Genomic DNA, 24,654 nt, shown 5'->3' with positions numbered 1-24,654 from the left:
GCACTCTATATAATATTTTTATAAATTTACTAAAATATGAATTACACCCCCATTGCATATACAATTTGGTGCCCTAATTTAGGTGCTACTAACCATATCACTTTTGACTTTAATTATTATCACTTATATACTCTTTATTTAAGTACTCAAACTATTAAAATTTAAAACAGTAAGATTCTAAATATTTATAATATTAGCACCACTAAAGTTTCAAATCAACCAAAATCTCTCTGCGTACACATTTCAGATATTAGTAAAAGTATGATCAGTCTTGCAAAATTTTCATCTTATAATAATATCTTGATTGAATTCCATTCGAATTTTGTCTTATTAAAGATTGGGATACGAAGAAGATGCTTATCGAGAACTTACTTAAGAACGGACTTTATTGTATTAACCCTATTAAAAGTTTGTCTTCAACTTGTTCTCGTAAACAAATGTTCGTTGAAAGTTTTTTTCTTATATAAATTTGACATTCGCGACTAATTAAAATATCTTTCTAACAGGAATACATATTTAATTATATCAAATTTTAAACTACCAATTTGAAGTACTAGTATTATTTCTTGTATTGGATCATGTCAATATGATGGATTATATAAGTTATATTTTCTACTTTTAAATATACATACATAACTCTTTAGACCTAATTCATTTAAATGTGTAAGTACTTGCTCCTGAATTAAAAAAAAATATTTCTACAAAGGCTAATTGCATCTAGTTAAAGTTAATAGTTAATTTTGAATCCACATCGTATAAGTGAGATTCCAAATTAATTATTAAACGTGGAACAATGTTAAATAAACAAAAGTGATTATAAATAAATAAACACGATGAATTATGCTTGTGGAAATAATTATTTTTGTATTTGATTTGCAGGATTAAAAAAATGCCGTTGAAAATTTGACGACTATCATCGTGGAGAGCCTGAAACGGAGAGCCGATCGGGCGAGCCAAACGTAGACGGAGGCCAAGTGAGCATCAACGCAGAGGAGCGGCCAACCACACACGAATCCCAACCACACACGAATCGCCAACTCACCCTGTGGGAGCGGTCCGTGTCCAAGGAGATCACTAAGGGCTTGTTTGATGAATGAGTTATTAGGATAAAACCTAGTTTTTATTCCAAAACTCAAACATCATATCAACCATCTAATAAATAATTTTATCTATTTAAATATCAAAACTATCCCAGTAGTAAAAAAAGACCTTATAGCAATTGGTAAATCAATCGTTATTAACCTCCAAACAAATCGTTATAGGCCCATAACGATTGGTCATAAACTAATCGCCTTCAATTGGAAAAAGTCTTCTCATTGGTGCCTTAATTGACAACGACGATTGGTAGATGACCAATCGCTATAGACTTATAGCGATTGGTTATTAAACTAATCGTAGTTTCCATGTAGTCTATGGCGATTGGTTATATTAAACCAATCGTAGTTTCCTAATGAGTCTATAACGATTAGTATAAACACCAATCGCAGTTTCCTAATGAGTCTATAACGATTAGTATAAACACTAATCGCTATAGACTCATTAGAAAACTGTGATTGGTTTAATAACCAATCGCCATAGACTACATAGAAACTGTGATTGATCCAATAATCAATCGTTACATGCTAATATAAATAAAAATATTAAATTTAATAATATTACCATACCTATAAAATAAAAAATTTAACTACAACCATAATTAAATCATAAAGACTAAATACTCAATTGAACCAAAATCATCATAACCAATGTTATTAAAAAAACACACAACCAAAATATTACCAAGATCATAACAAAAGAAGTTCTTAACACAAACACCAACATTTAAAATCAAAGTAGTATTACACCAACATTTAAAATCTAACCAAAATTACAACAAAAGTTCTTACATAATTCGTGTCTTCCCCAGAATTATCGTCGTCTTGTTGTTGGGATTGCACGGGTAGAATTGCTATTGATGACCCTTGACCCGATGATTGACCGCCAATATTAGTAAACTAGGCAAATAATGTAGGATCTATTGATGCACCGTTTGACATAAACTTTGACATAAAACGCATCATCTCGGCTCTCTCCATCCTCAAATTCTCTTCCGTTTTAGCTTTCATTTAAGCCTTCTCCATCCTCAATCTATCTTCTATTATATCTTCCATTTGAGTCTGAACCCTATTTTCCATATCATCGAGTCTTCTTTGCAATGTCATATCCTCTCGACGTAATTCTTTTTTGGACATTGCAGGCCCTCTAACTAGGGAAGCTAAAACATATCCCATTCCTACAATATTTCCCTTGTCTTGAGAACCAAAAAATCCTTCAACCAAATCGACATCAGAAATGTCGGGACGTTCAACTCGCAAATATATTAATTCATTCTACAACAAAATATGTTAATACCAATAATAGAAAAAATATAAAGTAAACATAATTTATATATTTACCATTTTCTCCAGTATGTGCAGATCAATAGTTTTATCCTTTTTGGTCCTAGTCGCCAAAAAGAAATCTTCATAGGTTGGAATTTATCCTTCTTGAACTTCCTGAGAATGTAAGTTAAATTTTAATTCATTTGAAAACAAAGTTAAAAAATAAGTCTTACCATTTCTCGTTGCAGCTGTGTAAAAGATATGCTACCAGAACGATGTGCATATTTTGATTTTTTTGTTTTCTATGGTAGCACTTCGTTTATGCAATTAATATATAATGTTATATTCTAAATGTTATATTAAATTCAAAATATGAAAGAAGAACCTGAAATTTATTGGTAAGGTAATGGTTTTCAAGAAGTCACTCACAATCTTGTTAGGTCATTTCATCAGGCTTATCCTCCCTGATTGCTTCCACATTTCCTTTGTGCTTCCTTATTTTAGTGAGATTTATGTCGTACCTACAATCCTCTCACCTCGTCTTCATATGTCTCAAGGCGTCGTCTTGATAACTCTCAATATCATCTGAATCAAATTTATCCTAAAATAAAACGTTTTAAAAAAATGATTAATTTCAAATAGAAATGTATTAAAAACGAGTAACTTACGATAACATATTGCCATAGAGTATCTAAGGTGGTGGGGGTGAGGTGGCGCCAATGGACCGTGCAATGTGGAATAATATTAATCTCTCGAACAATGGCCCCCAAATGCCGACTCCACATGCCCCTATTTTTGCAGCACGACTTTCTTTTAATTGGGCTAATGTGACATGCACCTTTTCTCCATTAGCTGTCAATTTGGCCAATTCAAAGTTTTGTTGCTACCTCACCTTCTATGGGAACTTGAAGACTATGTATGTGTTCTTCATCTGTCAATTGTGTGGGTTCATCTAGATTTTCCACATCATCATCAATGGACGGTCGTGTAGGCTCTACAAGTTTTTGCTCCTTAGGGATATCCTCCACTCGAGTATGTGATGAAGAGTCACCGAAATTCCTTTTTTCTTTCTAAGGGAATTGAGTTGTTATTGCAAAAATCCAGACTGAAAACTCTTTGAAGGTGTCATTTATACCTGAAAGAAATATTTAACATCAACATCTAAACAATAGCGAAGAATAATGAAGAAAAGTGAACAATAGTAATATCATACATTTGATTGTTTGAAATTTGTCTTTGTTACAATATCCCAACCCAGTTTATTACCAATGTCTTGGGCATAATATATTTGTTTTTCTTGAGTTGCTAATATAAATGGCTCATTTTTTATATTGAGACTTTCGTTGAAAATTTAGGCTAACAAATCAGTATTTATCAATATGAAGTCGTGTAGTTCTGGATTGCACATCATACCAAATACACTTAAATACAACAATTCGTTTACCACTAAGTTATTGCATTTCAATTATATTTGTAAGTACACCATAATAATTTCGTGTTTCCGTTCCATGACAACCAATCACGAGTATTCCACTATTCTAAGTCTTCAATCCAAGGTCATGTCTTCTAGTGGTGAATTTATATCCATTTACTTTACACCAAATAAAAGTTGACGCATATTGTGTGGGACCGATTCCTAACATTTGTAGTTCTAAACTTCTTTCGCTTTTATCAGAAAGTTGTTGAACTCTATTTTTGAACCATGTGTTATATAATTCATCACATCGACCATTTGAGTATTCTTGGATATACTCGCTGCATATTAAACACATAATCAATTTTTTGATCACATTCATACATATAAAAAAACTTGAGAACATTCATACCAATAAATGGCTCCGCTTCTTCACAATTTTTTAACACATATGAATGAGCCAATTCTCATTTATCTGATTCGTAAATGTATGTTCTCCCTGATGATAATTCTTCAACAGATGATAATATGGCAAGAGAACTCGGTGGTTGGGGTGACATGTGCATCGAGGAATCTTGAAAATACGTAGCACACAAGTTGATACTTTCATTTACCAGATAACTCTCACTAATTGATACTTCAAGATGATATTTATTTCGAACATATTATTTTAAAGTTCTCATATATTGTTCTATATGATACATCCATCTATATTGAACCGTTCCTCCAATCAAAGTCTCCATTGCTAAATGAACAGGCAAATATATCATAATGACAAAAAAATCCGGGCAAAAATATTTTGTCTAACTTGCACAGTGTTACAACAATATCATTGTGAAGTTGTTCTAAGTCAGCTTTCAATAGTGATTTTGATCACAACTTCTGAAAGAATTTTGAAAGGCCCACAATAGCTTCATATACCTCATCCTCAAGTAAACCACGTCTCGCTAGCGGAATAAGATACTCTAGTAAAATATGGCAATCTTGACTTTTTAATCCAGAAATCTTTAAATCCTTGACATTTATACATTCTCCAATGTTCGAGCAAAATTCTTTTGGAATTCTTATGTCTTTTACAAATTGGCACAACTTCAATTTTTTCATTAGACAATATATAAAGGCCGGCTGGATATTGAAGAACACCCCTCACATCAATTGTTGCATGTAAATGATGACATATATTCATGAGCTTCAAATATTGACGTGCTTTTAAATTATCTTTGGTCTTTCCTTTTAGATCCATGATGGTTCCAAAAACACTATCACATATATTTTTTCAATATGTATCACGTCTAAATTATGTCTCAGCAATAAATCTTTCCAAAAAGGTAATTCAAAAAAAATACTCATCTTATTCCAATTGTCATCCCGATTTGATAATTAATAATATCCTTTCTAGTGGGATCTCGAATGAGAACTCTATCTTTCAAATCACTTACTTGTATAAGAATCTCACGTCCCGATAATAATTGAGGCACACTTCTCGATTCGATAGTGTCATCGAACAATTCCTTTTGTCTACGAAATTTATGATTTGGTGCGAGAAATCGTCAATGACACATGTAACACTCTTTATTACTATTTGTCAATCTCATGGAAAAAGTATTCTTATTACAAGATGGGCATGCCAATTTTCCCTTCGTACTCCATCTAGAAAATTTTGCATAAACAGGAAAGTTGTTTATCGTCCACATTAAACTAACACGCAATTTAAAGTTATAAGAAGTTAATGTTGGGTTGAAGAGAAAAATAAGGAACGAAAGTTACAAAAGGAAAATGAAATTTTATTATTTTGTTGTGATCTCCATCATCCCATTACAAGGTAAATATATAATAAAAATAAAAATCTTTTCGTTATCTTAGAATTAAATATTGTAACTTATAACCCCCAATATTATCCTAATCAATACCATAATTAATTAAAAATATTTATTTTAATTAAAAACATTAATTTCAACACTCCCCCTTAATGTTTTTGTTGGTCATGCCTAACAAATCTCGCAAGTAGACGAATTTGTTTAAAGGAAGTGCTTTAGTGAAGATATCTGCAAGTTGATCTCCAGTCTTTACGTGCTTGATCATTACTTCTTCATCATCCACTGCTTCACGAATGTAGTGATGTTTAAGGTTGATGTGTTTTGTTCGACTATGAAATACCGCATTTTTCGACATAGCAATTGCCGATTTGCTATCGCAAAAGAGAACTGTAGCCATATCTTGTTTCTCCCCCATGTCTTCTAAAATCTTCCTTAGCCAAACCACTTGTTTGGTTGCTTCGTTTGCCGATACGTATTCGGCTTCGGCGGAGGAATGTGCAACTCTCTCTTGCTTTTTCGAGGCCCATGAAAAAATACCTGAACCTAGTGAATAACAATACCCGGATGTACTCTTCATGTCATCCATGCTTCCAGCCCAATCGCTATCACAGAACCCAAACAACTCAATATCTTCACTATCATTTTTTTCAAACATGAGACCATACTCCATAGTCCCTTTAATGTATCGCAACACTCTCTTTGCAACTCCAAGATGAATTTTGCTTGGTCGGTGCATAAACCGAGATAATAAACCCGTAGCATACATGATATCGGGTCTTGTAATCGTAAGGTACAACAAACTCCCAACCAGACTTCTATATTGTATCGCATCAGCATCACCACTACCATCATCTTTCACCAACTTCTCATTTACTACCAATGGAGTCATCACGGGATTACAATTCTCCATTTTAAATTTTGAATGAATGCTTTGGGCATACTTATTTTGACAAATAAATACACCTCCATCATTTTGATCAATCTCAATACCCAAGAAATAATGTAACAAACCTAAATCATTCATCTCATATTTCTTCATCATATCAGTTTTGAACTCATTAATCATGTTTTCATCATTTCCAGTAAAAATCAAGTCATCAACATAAAGAGAGACTATGAGCATACCGGATTCACCATGCTTGATGTAGAGTGTCGGCTCGCTAGGACTCCTAAAAAATCCTCCTTTAGAGAAATACTCATCGATATTTCCATACCAAGCACGAGGTGCTTGCTTCAATCCGTACAACGCTTTCTTCAACTTGTATACTTTTTCTTCTTCTCCTTCAACATTGAAGCCTTGTGGTTGTACCACATATACCTCTTCTTTCAATACTCCATTCAAGAATGCAGATTTCACATCAAGTTGATAAAGCTTCCATCCTTTGTGAGCGGCTAATGCAATCAACATCCTTATTGTTTCGTGTCTCGCAACCGGTGCAAATGTCTCATGATAGTCGATTCCAGGTTGTTGAGAATACCCTTTTGCCACCAATCTTGCCTTGCATTTTTTAACCGAACCATCAGGACTCATTTTCGTCTTGTAAATCCATTTCAACCCAATCACATCTTTTTCTTTCGGCTTCTCTACTAACTCCCAAGTTTCATTTTTTTCGATCATGTTGATTTCTTCTTCCATTGCTTTAACCCAAATCTCCTCTCGAATAGCTTGTTCAAAGCTTTCAGGTTCTACAACACAGAAACTACATCGAGCATATATGTCATTCAAATTTTTCATTTTTACCGGAGTACGGATCGGAATGGATGAACTCGCCCCGGGTTGTGTTGTCGGAGATTGTTGATGCTCACTTTCTTCATAACCACTTTCATTGACTTGTCTAGATGACTCCCTCCGATCTTCTTCAAAAACCGGCATCTGTACATCCTCAACACCTTTCTCTTTCCAATCCCATTGTTCTTTTTCATTAAAGATCACATCCCGACTTTCAATCACCTTATTTTTCTTCAAGCGAAAAAGCCGATATCCCTTCGACTTGGTGCTATAGCCAACGAATATACATTTTTCACCTTTATCTTCAAGTTTATTTCTCATTTGCATCGGGATATGAGCATAGCAAATGGATCCGAACACTTTCAAGTGATTGACTGACGGCTTTCTACCCCCGGACCATGCCTCGAATGGTGTCTTGTTTTCAACCGCCTTTGTCGGACAACGATTCAACAAATAAACTGCTGTATAGGTTGCTTCGGCCCAAAAAGTCAATGGTAATCCCTTTGCATTCATCATGGTTCTTGCCATCTCGACAATTGTTCGATTCTTCCTCTCAGCAACGCCATTTTGTTCTGGCGTATAACTCGTCGTCAATTGTCTTTCAAGACCAATATCTTCACAATATTTCTTGAACTCCTTCGAGTTGTATTCTCCTCCTCTATCACTTCTTAATCTTTTAATCACTTTACCACTTTGTCTCTCAGCCATTCTTTGAAACTTCTTGAAAACAGAAAGTGCTTCTGATTTTTGCCTCAAAAAATAGACCCAACACATTCTTGTAAAATCGTCGATAAAAGTGATAAAATATATGTTACCTCCGTGAGAGTTTTTGGACATCGGACCACAGATATCAGTGTGAACGAGCTCCAACAATGATTTTGCTCTCCAGGCTTTCTCTTTCGGAAACGTCTCTCGATGGATTTTACCAAGAGCACATGCCTCGCAAACATCATGCTTGTCATCAATATTTGGCAACCCATATACCATAGTTTTTTTGCTTAGCAATTTCAAGCTCTCAAAGTTCACATGCCCAAGCCGTTTATGCCACAACCATGACATATCTTCAACATCGGTCTTCATCGATGCACAACTTGCAGGTTTAAGATTAAGAGGAAAATTTCGATTCCTCTCCATCTTAACAACCGCAATCAACTCTCTATTATTTTTCTTATCAAAAATTTTACAATAATCATCATCGAAGTACAATGCATGATTATTTTGCATAAGCTGCCCAACACTCAGCAAATTTTGAGCTAAATCCGGAACAAACAACACATCATGGATTAGCAATTTACCTTTCTTTGAATCTACTGCGATCGTACCTCTTCCATTTGATTTCACCACAGCACCATTACCCATTGTGATCCGAGTTGTGTCACTCTTGTCAATTTTGCAAAAAATTGACTCATCTCCGGTCATGTGATTGCTGCACCCACTATCAACATACCACTCGTTATCATTTTTTCCAATAGCCGCTTGACATGCAAAAAATGTGCTTCCATCACTTTCACAATTCCTTTTCTCCTCGGTATAATTGGCCTGCTCTCTTCTTTGATCTCGACAATCCTTTTGCATATGACCAAACCTCTTGCAATTAAAACATTGAGGTTTACCTTTATGATAACAGTCTTCTTCAACGTGACCCGATCTTTTACAATGATGACAAAATTTGTTATCATGGAAGTTTCTACCTCCCCCTCGGCCACGCCCTCGACCTCTTCCATAACTTCCACCGCCACGAGAATATTGACGTTTACTCGAGCTTTCAGTAGAATCTTCTTTTACACTCACTTTTGATTGAAAGGCACTTTCGATGGAAGCTTCGGTATGTCGCTTCATCCGTTGTTCATGCATCTCAAGAGAACCCATCAAATCGTGAATACTGAGTGACGAGAGGTCTTTCATTTCTTCAATAATGGCCACCATATTGTCATACTTTGGAGAAAGACTTATCAAGATCTTCTCACAAACCGTTTTGTCAGTCAAGTCATCGCCAAGACACTTGATTTGATTTACAACTTCGATCACCCTTGAGAAGTACTCTTGTAGAGTTTCTTTCTCCTTCATCCTTAAATTTTGAAACTCTCGTTTGAGAGTCAGGAGCTTCACTGTCTTCATTTTATCGCTCCCTTCAAATTCCTTTTGCAATATATCCCACGCTTCCTTCGATGTATTAACCCCTATTATTCTCGGAAAAAGCTTACGAGAAATACTTTGTTGAATAATAAATAAGGCCTTCGCATCTTTCTTTTTGTTCTCCTTCAACTTTTTATCGGATGAACGATCTGATGATCCTGCGGCATCTTGATCTTCAATGTGTCCGTTCTCCACCAAATCCCACAGATCTTGTGAGACTAGGAGTGTCTTCATCATAACACTCCAATAATCATAATCTTCTCCGTCGAAAATGAGTTGCGCTCCTCGTATCGGCCAAGAATCTCCTAGCATCGCCATGGATCGATCTTGAAGCTCTGATACCAATTTGTTGGGTTGAAGAGAAAAATAAGGAACGAAAGTTACAAAAGGAAAATGAAATTTTATTATTTTGTTGTGATCTCCATCATCCCATTACAAGGTAAATATATAATAAAAATAAAAATCTTTTCGTTATCTTAGAATTAAATATTGTAACTTATAACCCCCAATATTATCCTAATCAATACCATAATTAATTAAAAATATTTATTTTAATTAAAAACATTAATTTCAACAGTTAAGACATCATAAGTTTTTACGTCGGTACTCCACAACTAACTTAATTCGTCAACTAATGGCTGTAAAAATACATCAATTGCATCGCCTAGACTCACTTGACCCGGAATTAACATGGATAGTATAAAATTAGAAGACTTCAAGCAAAGTGTCGGAGGAACGTTATAAGGAATGAGGATCACTGGCCAAATTTTATATGATTTCTTTCCATTTGCAAACGGTTAAAATCCATCACTTGCGTGACCAAGTCTTACATTACGAGTCTCAATTGCAAAATTTGGATAATCTTCATCGAATGATTTCCATGCCAAAGAATCAACTGGATGTCACAAGACTTCATCATCAACCCTTGTATCTTTATGCCACATCATTAAAGGAGTAGTTTTAGAACACATATCGGGGATATCGGGGATATTATTGCAAAGTAACGTAACACCTTGTGAGCATTATTTGGAAATAGATCAAATAAAACCTAAATCTATCAAAAATCAAACAACTTCACAAATAAATCAAACAAATTATCATCTGCATTGATTAATTTTCAAATAAGATGAAGTAGAATACATTAATTTATGAGTCTAATCACAATATCAAACTATGGAAATCAAATAAAATGAAGATTGTGTGCAAGTATTATAATTTAAAATGAAAATGTTCTTTGTAAAATCCTCAAACAATTTCAAAAATTTTAGGCTAAGAAACCAAAACTTAAAACAATCTCAAGAATTCAAGAAGGTTAGGCTAACAGGTTAGTTATCCAAAACCTAAAACAATCTCAAGAATCTTAGGTTAACAGATTATTTATCCAAAACCTAAGAAAGTAAAAGCTCCACGAATTCACAAAGTAATTGATGAAAATCAGATCTATGGTGAATCTAATGAATCTTATAAATTTATAAATGAAGACCATTTACCTATTTGAAATCGAGGGCGAAAGGGGGTGGTGAAAGGCGCGCGAACAACAACAACAGGCTAAACAAACGGTGGGCGAACCGGAAGCGATATGCGGCGGAGGTTAAACGATAGGCGGCTGCTACGGATCTTCAATGAATCGGCGGAAAGGAGAAGAAAATCGGTGAAGGAGTATAAGCGGAAAGAGATAAGCGGGGAGTAGGGGAGACTTTTGGGCTGAAAATGGTTTTAATATGAAATAGCGATTGGTGTGGGTACCAATCGCTAGTATGACTTATGTAAATAGCGATTGGTCAATGTACCAATAGCTAGTATAAAGGTAATTGCGATTGGTCAATGCACTAATTTATGTTTAAGTTATATTATTATAACCTTGTGGTCATGGGTTCGAGTCCCATGGTGGGCCTTAATTTAAATTTTTTTTTACCATTTCAATAAAACTTTATAAGAATCAATTTTTGTGAAGATGTTGAAAAAAAAAATTAATTAGTAACAATTTTCTATGGAATAGACTTTTAGGTAAATTTTTGGCAAAATAAATAGTGTTGAAAAAAATCTCATTATAATAATAAGTAATAATTTGGGTAACTCAAATAACAAATTTAAGAGAATTTATTTTTTAAATAATAATTTTAAATATGGATTAGTAAGAAAATAATAAAAATACAATAAAAACAAGACAACCCTAAAACCAAACCATAATAATTAACCCAAATTGATGGGTTTAAATGTTATTATTAATTATAAAACCAAACCACGTTGATTAACAAAAATTAATGGGTCTATATGTTATTATTATTATTATTATTATGAAGAATATCTAATATCTTCCCAATCAATGAGTTTGGGAAATAATTTATTTTTTATCAAGTCAATCTCAAATTCATTAATATTATTGGTAATTATAAGTATACCAATGTCAATTGAAACATTTTTAAGGCAATTCCTTGTTCATTTCAATCTTTTCTAGGCAATTACTTGTTCTCAAGCTACTAAGAAAATAATAGCGATTAGTTCATTTTCCAATCGCTACTAACTCCTCAAAAACGCGGTAAAACATGGCGCCTTTTTTTCGCGGTTTTTAACTAGGTTTATATCGATTGGTTTTGTAACCAATCGCCATTATGTCAAGGTAGTAGTGATTGGCCTTTAGATCAATCAGATCAATCGTTATTATCAAGGTAGTAACGAGTGGAATTCAATCCAATTCCTACTACTTTGATAATGACGATTGACCTTTAGACCAATCGCTATATTTGCTCGTTAATTAGTGCTCTCTAATTAAATTTAATATTAATATATATATATATATATTAAATAAAAATATATTAAATAAAATGGGTCCACCATCCTATCATCTTTCTAAAAAATCTCCAACCGAGCCACATATATACCCAAACCTAAAATGGGTTTTTCACCATTTTCCCTCAAACGTCGCTAATCAAAATGAGGTTTTCACCATTTTCTCTCTCTTGCAAATACTGCGTTTGCACAGTTCACATTCTCAAAAAAAAAAAAAAAATTTATAATTTAACTCCTAAACTTAATTTAGTCAAACTTAATTATATAAATATTATTTTAATAAATTTATTTAATTATTTATATAATTTAATTCATTTATATAATAAGTTTTATATAACATAAATTTATAATAATGTTCAAAATTGATAATAATGTTAAAAAAACTATATGGAGTGATATTAAAATGTTATAAAAGTTTATATAAGGAAGAATTAGAATATTCTTTTGAGTTTGAGAATGGTTTTTTGGTAGGAGAAAAATTATTGTTTGAGGTGACATTTACACCAAAACGAGTTTGAAAATGGGTTTTTTGATTGGAGATGGTCTAAGCCATCGTTCTCTTACCTAAACCTCATTTTCTCAATTTTAAGGGTAAATTAATTTTTAAATTTTAAAAACCAGTTTTTTTAAGTTTTTATTAAACAAAGGTTTTTAGGAGAAAATAAAGTAAACCCAAAAACCTCTTTCCTCAAACAAGCCCTAAGAGACCAAAAACGAGGTCGTCTTATTATTGCGCGGATCGCAATCCTAAATAATGTCGTTTTGGGCAAAGGGAAGCTTCATTTCTTCTCCTATTATGGGTATCTTCAACTTTTTTCAATTTAAAAAAATGCAACTTTAGATGGAGACCTTCTAATCCAAAACAGTTTGAAGAGATGGCTCATTGGAAGATGAATCATTTCTCTCCTACAATTCCCCAAACAAATTATAAGCCAAAAAATTGAATATGTTCCGGAGGTTTAAAAACAGTACAACAGAGAAAATAATGTTGACTTGGCCCTCGATACTCCACCAAATTGGAGTTATTGAAGCAATAAAGATCAATTGTAAATTTCATCTAAGCATTTCATATTCAATTTCTAACAAATCCAATTTATAATAGAGATGGATTAGGTCATTTAAATTTTTTTATTACAAACAAGATTTATACCACAATATATATATTTATTTAATATGATTTAAAATATATTATGTAAGAAAAATAAGATAATTTTTTTCATTTTTAGGATACTCAAACCTTAAACTCTATTGACTATCTTACCATTTATTCTTAAATAACTCGAATTCACCATCAAAATAACATAAGCTAAACTGATCTTAAAGTTGAAGGATTCATATCTTATTTAAATGAATTTAGTGGGAATGATGATGCTAGTTAGAAATTGCCATACTTTTTTACTACCTAAAAGAAGACAAGTGGGTCTTGTTAATATCAAAGTCACGCCAATCTCTGTGTGTGCGTAAGAGAGAGATCGAAAAAGAAAGGAACAGAGAAAGAGAAAGAGAAGGTGAGGGAATGAATGTCGCCCACTAAGGAGTGTTTGGTCGGCTGTTTTCGTGACAACACTTTGAGGATCTGTCCCATCCATCGGGTATTAAGCACCCATACTCGTAGCTATTGATCTTTAAATTTGTTCAAAAATGTGTATTATCATTTACCATCATTCCAATGAAGGCCAAACGTTGCACACATGACACAACAACTTCGTGGCAAGAACAATACTCATCGCAAACACAACTGGACATTATACCCATATTCTAAGGGTAAGGATTTTGTATGTTTGGATCAAATTTCCCCTAACATCTCCTCACAAGAGTCTCTTGTCCTAAGTTAATGCAACCCAAGCATTTGCACCATCCTATTGAAAACAAAATTAAAAATATGATTTTTCAAAGATTTGGATTCTTCAAACCTATAGTTAAGTGTAAACAAGATAACTAACTAACTAATAAGTTAAATTAATTTTATTAATTTTAACATTAAACTATTATATATCTCTATAATATTTTTAATATATGTTAAAAAAATTAAAAATTGTGTAGAACTCGTATATATCCAACATTTGGAGTCACGCCTGCAAGTACATCATCATTCGAAATATTGTGTCTAAAGGTTATAGTTCATAAAAAAGGGATTTTGTATGATAATTATTTGAATAGTCACATTTATGTTTTTTTTTCAAAAACAAGATGTGATCAACCGATTTTTGAGAAGTTGTTAATAAGATTTGCGAGATCGTACTTAACTCATGATGATAATCCTACTTACCACAATATCAAGAAGTATTAATGGAAAGCTCTGGTTATGCTAAGTTAATGGTGGCTATCTATGGCTCAAAATTATTTAAATTTTAAGATTTGTAGTTTTCCATAAACAAAAAAACTAGGGTGTAGCTCACATCATCACCCACACCATGTTACATACCATTGACAAATCTTTCACTCACTGAGCACTATCCTACCAATGCTTTATCTTAGAATAAATATCATAAATATATATATTATTATTAAAAAAAAACACAATTATTGAAGAATAAATATCATAGATCTTGAACCCAGAAATCTAAATACAAGTTAAATTAATGGTACCTCATTCACAAGATCAACAACTACTACATTTTCATTTTCTTTCTTAAGTTCAAAACATCTTTATATAAATATGGAGTTCTAATAATTTAAATGGGACTATGACTTCTAATAATACAAATTGAGTAATAATATGTTTATACTTAATCTTGGACTCTTGGTCATGCAATTTGATATTGTTTATTGAACCACTAGTTATTCAATCAACCTACTACAATTTTAAAAGAGATTCAAATTCAGAATTTGAATAATTTTATTGGGCCAATTCATGTAAGGCCCATAATATGTTCAGCCCACACAAAAACCCATTGTTACATAAGTAATTCAAATTGTTTTTTTCTTTGCCTAAGACAGTAATTTATGATAAAATCCATTTCAAAAACTTTGCGGTCATAAATCAGTTGATTTTTTTTTTTTTGTTGCTCTCATGTTTTTCATCAATCTTATTTGTTATGTCAAATGATGTTTAATAAATTTTACATCATCATTAACATATTGTATCTGGAAAAGAGATTTTCAATGTTTCTTGTGGTCTTTTATGCATACAATTCACCTTTTTTACCAACTAACTAATCAATTGCGAAATTTTCATTACTTTTTATACACATTTCAAACATATTATTAATTGTTTACATTTTTCATTAGTCAGACCAAAATATGTCGACATTCTTAATATGTCCACGTCAGATTAATATAAGATATGTTCTGATTCAAAAAGTTTTGGACTTGTAATGATGAGATATGCGTGAAGAGAGTTAAACTGGTTTGAGTGAGTTTGTCAAATTTCTTTCAATAATATTATTCCATTGCTCATATGAGAACATGACAATAAGTAATCTAATGAAACTTTATTCCTCATAAATAGTTCTTAAGATTTTGATTGATCTGTAAAAAACGACTTTAAATTTAGTACAGATTTACAAAAAAAACTATGGTGTAGCTCACATCATTGCCTACACCATGTTACATACCACTAACAATTTTTTCACTCACTCAGCACTATCCTACAAATGCTTTATCTTAGAATAAATATCATATATATATATATATATATATATATATATATATATATATATATATATATATATATATATATATATATATATATATATATATATATATATATTTGTTTTAAAACATAATTATATAAGAATAAATATCATATATCTTTAACCCATAAATCTAAATACAAGATAAATTAGTGGTGCCTCGATTACAATATCAACAACTATGGGTGGATCGGTACGGTATACCTTAATATTTTATCTATACCTTATACCTTACCGAAAATTTTGATATACACAAAATTCATATTTTTATCTTACCTTAATTTCGGTATACCTTAATTTCGATATAAAAAAATCATACCTTTAACTTATTTTGATTTCGGTATACCTTAATTTCGATACGGTATCGGTATAATACCTTTGATACCTAAAAAACATATTAACTTAAAAAAAATCAATCTTATCGGTAAGGTAGAGATTGCATATATTAAATAATATTTCAGTATAATTATATTTTGATATTATTCAAAAATTATATTTCTATAATTAAATTAATATAAAATTTATTTAATTATTTCTTTATAAGTATTATATATATTTTAATTTATAAATACTATTTCGGTATTTTGGTATATCTCGATATACCAAAATTTTAAAAATATCATACCTTTATCGTAACAATAATTTCGGTATCGGTATCATACTTTACTTTTTTTCGATATACCTTAAAAATCAATATTTTCGATATATTGCGGTATAGTATTTTCGATATACCTATAATATCGATAATTTTATCACCCCTATCAACCATCACTACATTTTCAAAATAAATCTTGACTTCAGGTAATTTAAATGGACTATGACTTCTATAATACAAATTGAGTAATAATATGTTAATACTTAGTCTTGGTCATGCAATTTAATCTTGTTTATTGAACCACTAATTGTTCAATCTACTACAATTTTAAGAGATTCAAATTCAGAGGCCCAATATGTTCTATTGGGCCAATTCATGTAATGGCACATAATATGTTCTGCCCACACAAAAATCCATTGTTACATCAGTAATTCAAATTGTTTTTTTCTTTGCCTAAGAAAGTAATTTATGATAAAATCCAGTTAAAAAACTTTACGGTCATAATTAACCATGCTATATAATTTGTTGTCCACTCTTTCCTGTTGAATTTTTTTTTTTTTTTGTCGGTCACATGTTATTCATTAATCTTATCAATAATGTCATCTAATGTTTTTCATTAATCTTATCTACAATGTCATCTTATGTTTAATAAATTTTAGATCATCAATAACATATTGTATCTCTGAAAAAAGATTTTCAGTGTTTTTGTGGTATTTTAAGCATACCATTAACCTTTTCTACCAACCAACTAATCTTTGCGACAATTTGCATTACTTGTCGTACATATCTCAAACAGATTAATTGTCCCACAATTAAAAAAATAATAAAAAATGATTCACAAGTAATGAAAAATAATTAATGTCTACAGTTTTCATCATTGGAACAAAAAAAAGGTGACAATATTAATATGCACTCACCAGTTTAAAATGGTAACCGATTTATAAGATATGTCCTAATTCAAAAAGTTTTAGACTTGTGACAAAGAAATATATGCGTGAGGAGAGTCAAATTAACTGGTTTGAGTGAGTTGTCTAATTTCATTCAATAATATTATTCTACTTGCTCTATGAGAACATAACACTTTATTCCCCTCATTCGTTTTTAATATTGATCATTAAACAAAATCTTTAAATTTAGTAAAGATTGTAATTAAGTACTTCATATTTGTTTTTAACTAGATGAAGCGACTTATATAAACTGAAATCATCACCAAAGTGAACAAATTAGTGAAAATCAAATTAGTAAACATAATAACTCATTAAAGTTGTCAACAACCACTTAAGAATCAGAAGACAAAATCAAAGAAGTTGTAACCTTTGAGAACCCGGATGATCTCTGATTTCTACTAGACATAGTTTTTTCTAGTTAAGTTATGAAACATATTGATTGAGTAAAATGTAACTAGTTTTGAGGAAATTATATTATGTTGATGTAAAAGTTATCTCTTAAAAATATTACAATAAATTGGGAATTTTGAGAATAGTAATTAAATTTGTGAGAGCAAGAGTTGAACTATATAAGAGCAATTTTGAAATCAAAAAGTGTGTATATATGATGTATGTGTTTGTGTTACAAGAATTAGATTCATATAAAGAACATTAGACATGATACAAGAGTAATTAATAAATTGGTGTTGTTAGAAGATAGCCACTTACAGTCCCAAGGCACATTAGGGACAAAATTACTGAAGTAAGCATCAATACTGTTTAATAGGAGAGGTTAAAATGAGTTTTTGATTCAAATTGAGAAAAAATGAAAAAAATTCTAAGAAAGAAGAAAATTTTAATGTATGGTTTTTTTATTCTATTTAAGTTTTTGGTAAAAAAAAAATTATTTGACTTTTTTTATAAATTAGTTTTTTAAAGTTTAATGATTTTTCATCTTTTACAAATATGAGAGAGAAGATAATATAAATTATTTTGGTGGATAAAATGAGTTATAAAATAGATGAAGAGAAAGAGAAAAAATATTTTTTTTTGGATAAAATCCATAAAAATCCAATATCAAACAAGCTCTAAGGACGTGCTTGGTACGTGGTTTTTGTACTCTGGAATGAGAAACGGAATAAATATAGATGTTTGGTACGTGGTTTTAATTGATGAACAGTAAATTTATTCCCGAGTATACGGGAATCATTCAATCCCCTATTTGGGGGAATGAAACCCATTCCAATCTCTCTCCACTCCCCCTTTTACTACGTCCACTTTCTCCATTATTATTATTATTATTATTTATTATTTATTATTATTATTTTTATGTTTTCTCTTTTATCGTCTTCTCTATTCTTCTCTTCTCCATGTTTTTTTGACAGGTTCTGCTTCTCATCTTCTCAGTTCCCGGGTTAGTACAAATAATTTTGATTTTTCTTTAATTGAGTAGATATAATTTGATTTTTCTTTATTTGAGTAGATATATTTGATCTTCCTTTATTTGAGTAGATATATTTGATCTTCCTTTATTTGAGTAAATATAATTTGATTTTCCTTTATTTGAGTAGATATATATAAATTATGTTTTATATGTGTGATTTAATATATTTTGAGTATTTTACCGGTTAATATATGTTGTTTTTGTTATATATATTGGTTTTGTGTGATTCTCATCATTGAATATTATTATTTTTGTTATTTCTCATCAGCTCATCTTCATTATTACTGAAAATGGCTCCCCCTCCTATTACTGAACAACAACGAAAACTAAAGAAGTTATTATTGGTTCAACAAACAACAAACAATATCTTGATCTTTTTATTTGCTCAATCTTATGTAATCATGTGTTCCTACATTCGAGAAAGGATTCGTGATATTAAAACAAAAGAAGAAAAAATAATCTCTCGAACTATATGGATGGCTAGATTGACAATAGAGTGTGATGCGGCATGCATTAGTGAACTTCGAATGGATAGGGCAACCTTTATAGTATTGTGTGATATGGTAAGAGATATTGGAGGTTTGATGCCGACTAAAAACACATCAATAGAGGAAGTTGTAGTAATGTTTATATATATCTTGGCCCATCATAAAAAAAGTAGAACAATTTCTCTACTTTTTTACCGTAGTACAGAAACTGTGAGTCGACAATTCCATTCAGTTCTTCATGCAATTTTGAAATTACATCCAATTTTATTGAAGAAGCCAGAACCTATCTCTCAGGATTGTCGCGATGAGAGATGGAAATGTTTTCAGGTATTTTAATATTATAATACATAAAAAATAGAGTAAATAATTAGTTTATGTAAGGTTGACTATTGTGGCTAATCATAAACTCCTTCAATTTTTAGGGTTGTTTAGGAGCATTAGATGGAACGTTAATTAAAGTTACACCACCTAATGAGAATAAATCTCGGTATCGCACGAGAAAAGGTTGTATTTCAACAAACGTATTAGGCGTGTGTTGCCCAAAAATGCAATTTATATATGTATTGCCTGGGTGGGAGGGTTCAGCACATGATGGTCGCGTACTTCGCGATGCAATTTCAAGACCTAATGGTTTAAGAGTCCCTCTAGGTAATTTGCATTGATATATTTATTCATCAATGTAAATTGTATTTTCATTTTTTCATATTACTCAATATGTATTTATTGTTCAACAATGAAGGTTGTTATTACTTGACTGACTCTGGATATTGCAATGCAAAAGGATTTCTTGTTCCCTATCGAGGACAACGATATCATCTGAAAGAATTTGATGGACATCGACCAGAGACCCCAGAGGAATACTTCAACATGAAGCATTCCAAAGCTAGAAATGTTATAGAAAGATGTTTTGGGTTGTTAAAAGGAAGATGGAAGATTCTTGCATCCCCTTCATTCTTTACCATTCAAATCCAAGTTCGCATCATAATGGCATGTTGTCTTTTGCATAACTTGATTCGCAAATATATGAGTGTCGATCCACAAGAGTCAATTATTGAAGAAGAAGAAGAGAACAATGATGAGGAAAGTGATGATGACGAAGAAGTAGAACATATCACACAAATTAATCCAAGTAATGAGTGGCTAGAATTTAGAAATAATATGGCTACTAATATGTATAACATGTGGTCCACTAGATCCAATGACAATAATGTTGATTAGTGTTTGCTTCTTATGCTTATTATGACAACAACGTGATTTGAATTAATTCTTGAATGATTTGTACTTGATAGTTTTTTATATCTATAATTCATTTATTGTGCTTTAGATTTTCATATATTTTAGAAATTTTGTAATTATAACTTATATTTAATAAAGATTATATATTGTATTCAATTTTCTGTTATTATTGTTTTTTTTGTAGGATGTCTACATCTACACCTGTTTATCGTGGACGTGGAAAAAACAAACAATTTTGGACTGAGGATGAGGTTGATGCTTTGATTGATGCCCTCCAAGAGTTAGCTTGTGATCCATTATGGAAAGTAGACTCTGGATTTAAGAACAATTACATGGGTCAACTACGTAAGATGATAATGCGTAAGATTCCTGATTTCAATAAAGAAGCTACTCCTCACATTGAATCAAAGATAAAAAATCTTAAAGGCAAGTACAATCCCATTGCGGAGATGTGTATGCAAAGTGGTTGTCAGTGGGATGAGGTAAGATAATATGAACAAATTATCAAATCGAATGATCCTCTGTTTTTAATATTTAGTGACGGTATTTAAAATAGAAGTTTTATTTCATTCACATTTAATTCGATATTTAATTCCATTTCTAGACCTTCCATCTGAATAATTGAATTCTGTCATCATTTCAAGAAAAAACATGGAATTAAAAAAATAATAATAAATAATGAATCAATATTTTTAAATTTTCTTATTATGGCAAATTTTCTGGGCGGTCCTTTAATTACTCCGATCGCTCACTTTTAGTTTTCAAATTATTTTTTAAAACAAATCGTCTATTCAACTTTTAAAAAGGTCACTAATGCATTTTCGTCAACTTCTTGGTTAAACATAACGGTTTAAGCTTAAAATATTATTTTTTATATATTATCTTGAATCATTATTATTATTATTATTATTATTATATATATATATAAATTAATGATTAAAAATAATATATATAAATTATTTTAAACTTTTTTTAGATATAAATATAGATGTAGATATAGATAAAAATAAAAATAATATATATATATATATATATTTTATCTATATACAAAAGAGATTTAATAATTATATTATTATATAAAAATTAATGATAATATATATATATATATATATATATATATATATATATATATATATATATATATATAAACATTTAATAATTATATATATAAATATAAAAAATAATGATTAATGGTAATATATATAAAAAAAACTATTTTAAGCTTAAGCCGTTATATTTAATCAAAAAGTTGACAGAATCGTCATTGGTGGCCTTTTTAAAAGTTGAAGAGACAATTTGTTGTAAAAAAATAATTTAAGACTAAAAGTGAGCGATTAGAGTAATTAAAAGGCCACTTATATAATTTGCTCTTATTATTATTATTGCTGATAATTTTATTTCTTCTAAACCCGATTTTAAGTATACTCTTATTATTTAACATCCCATTTTTTAAAATATAGATAAAATTGATCAACGCGATTAAACTAAACAATAAATAAAAAAAATGAACGAGATTATTTTGAAACCGATAACGAAGATTTAATTATACATTCCAATTACAAACAGAGGAATCCGAACCACTCAACATGTTTTGTAATAACTCCATTTAAAAATTTCTTACACCTCCACTTAAAATTTTGATAATATTATGTTAACTTAGTTATACATATAATTGAAACTTAGAGGTTATTGCATTTCACTACACAAATCATTTTTCAGATATCACATATTTTGCTGGTCTAAAAGATATGTATATTCCACAGGTAAAAATCACCACAAAGCAACAAGCATAAAAACAATGAATTAATAGGATAAAGCATGTAAAAACTAAAATTACATTTCAATGAAGTAAATAATCTCATGAATTTGCAGGAAGGTGCAGTACTATTCATTGGTCTCAATTAGTGGCCCAATAGGCATAGACAGCCATTTATTGTCTCCTTATTCTTACGTTATTGTCATTCGACCTAACTAGGTTTTCATGAGTTGTCCCCCTCCAATTTAAGCCTTTATGAACATGTGAAAGATTTTTGTTCTTGAAGTAAAAATGATTAACTTACTATCCAGTATCATGAAGTAAAAGTGCTATATTCTAATTTATGTATATGTACTGACCGAGCCACTTGGAATAATCGAACCTAGATCGAGATGAATATGCACCGTTTATCTTAAATGTTACTATATTTTTAGTCTATTATAAATTTTAAAGATTTTGATGAATAAAAGTTTAGTAGATAATAATCTTTCTTTATGTTTGGCGAACAATATATATAGATCCGCTCATTAATATGGTTATATATATTTTATATGTGTATGCATATCTATTACTATTACTATTATATTATATTATATATATATATATATATATATATATATATATATATTAGGGTATAGGGTTTATACATATATAAATTATAATCCTTAAGAAAAATTTTATGGATCTGCAACTTTAATTGATTTGGGTCTTTATCGGCCTACTAAGTCATGAAGAGCTTACATTAAAAAAAGATTCTTTAAATACCTAAAAACAAAATAAATATAATTATCCCTAACTAATTAAGATTGTAGTTATTTATATGAGAGAGAACAATTTACTTATTCTAACTATAATAAATATTGTTAGAAGTTTTAAACAAGAAATTAAATATATATAATTATAATTATAATTAAAATATATAAATAAATAATTTAAATACAACCATTAATTAACTTGTTTTAAAATTTTTGATTTAAATTGTCCAAAAACTATACATACACATCTCACTATGAACCATCAATCATCTCTTAGACTACCAAAATTTTAATTTATTCTTACTATTAATTTGTTATACTTATTAATATCTTATCTAAATTTAAGGTATTTATTCTTTAAGGATTCTTTATAATCAATTATGGTATGATGTTATGAATGAAGAAGATATTACTTCACATCATATATACTCTCTTATCGAGAATTTGGTATTGTTGCCTTGCGACAAATGCATTATTTGTCTCTTGATAGGTGTTAAGATTAGAACTAAGTTTGAGGGATTTACAGGACGATTTAAGATCAAATTGTTGCTAAATAAAGGTTACTCTTAAAAATATGGAATGGATTATGAAGAACCTTTTGTCATGTTAGAAAAATGATGCATATTCGAAGTATAATTGCAATGCTTTAGTATGCAACTTTCATTTGTTTTTGGAAAATATTTATAGTACCTTAATAATGATTTTTTAAATGGTATTTTCATGAGAAAGTTTATATGACCCGTTAGTGTGGCCCATCATACTTGTGAAGTTTATAGGTTTCTTAAAATGCATTATGGTTACAAATAAGCACACAAGTCTAGTTTGTAACGTTCTCTAAGCTGATTACTTCTAATGATTTTATTCCTGTCATGATTCTGCATTGATATCTATGTGTACGTGTGCAAATCTTATTCTGCATTCTTTTTCTGATTTTCTGATGACATTTTTCATTGTTACATATAGTTGTTGATGGAGTTCCTTATTTAAAATCTAAGCTATTTAGGTGTTTTTCTATGAAAAACTTGGGGCATGCATGTTACACTATGTTTTAGAAATTTAAATTGCTTGTTCTATGAATGTTCTCTTATCTTAGTCAAAGTATATAAATGGTTGATTTGATCGTGTGTGTGTGTCTTAGTGATAACATGATTGTTGTTATCGCTGTTAACGCTCGATAATCTTTATTTTGATGGTCTCCTTTTGTCGGATGCTAGTGCATAATCCTATTATTGAGAGTTTGGTGTATCTTATCGTGACTAGTCCAAATGTCGTACATTTTTCAAATCTTCAAAGTATCATAGTTTGAGGTTTATTGTTTACTTTCACCAAACTTTAGATTTGCATTAACTATTTAAATTTTGTTATTCTTTTTGATGACTCACTTATCTCTTGAAAGAGAAAAAAAATAGACTTTTTATTTCCCATGGTCTTGACCTTTGTGAAATGTTTGGTTACATTGGTTATATATATATATACATGTGGACACTAATCTTCACCAGCATACTAAGTTACTCAAAATTGTTATTTAGATAACATGCAATTCAACCTATTTTCTAGGAATATTGATTAAAAT

The 24,654-nt window shown here is 30.4% G+C and overlaps 1 protein-coding gene across 1 annotated transcript; it reads left to right on the top strand.

The window, feature by feature from the left end:
* The first annotated feature begins 19,136 nt into the window (after positions 1 to 19,136).
* On the top strand, positions 19,137 to 22,475 carry LOC124942106. Its single transcript, XM_047482532.1, has 6 exons — positions 19,137 to 19,425; positions 19,540 to 19,661; positions 19,757 to 19,982; positions 20,074 to 20,506; positions 20,755 to 21,052; positions 22,443 to 22,475. The coding sequence occupies exons 1-6, from the start codon at positions 19,137 to 19,139 to the stop codon at positions 22,473 to 22,475; spliced, it is 1,401 nt and encodes a 466-aa protein (XP_047338488.1).
* Positions 22,476 to 24,654: the final 2,179 nt, after the last annotated feature.

Source organism: Impatiens glandulifera, chromosome 1 (assembly GCF_907164915.1).
Source record: "Impatiens glandulifera chromosome 1, dImpGla2.1, whole genome shotgun sequence".
NCBI lineage: Eukaryota > Viridiplantae > Streptophyta > Magnoliopsida > Ericales > Balsaminaceae > Impatiens > Impatiens glandulifera.
Note: the sequence above shows the minus strand (reverse complement) of the source record. Positions and strands in the feature narration are given on the sequence as shown.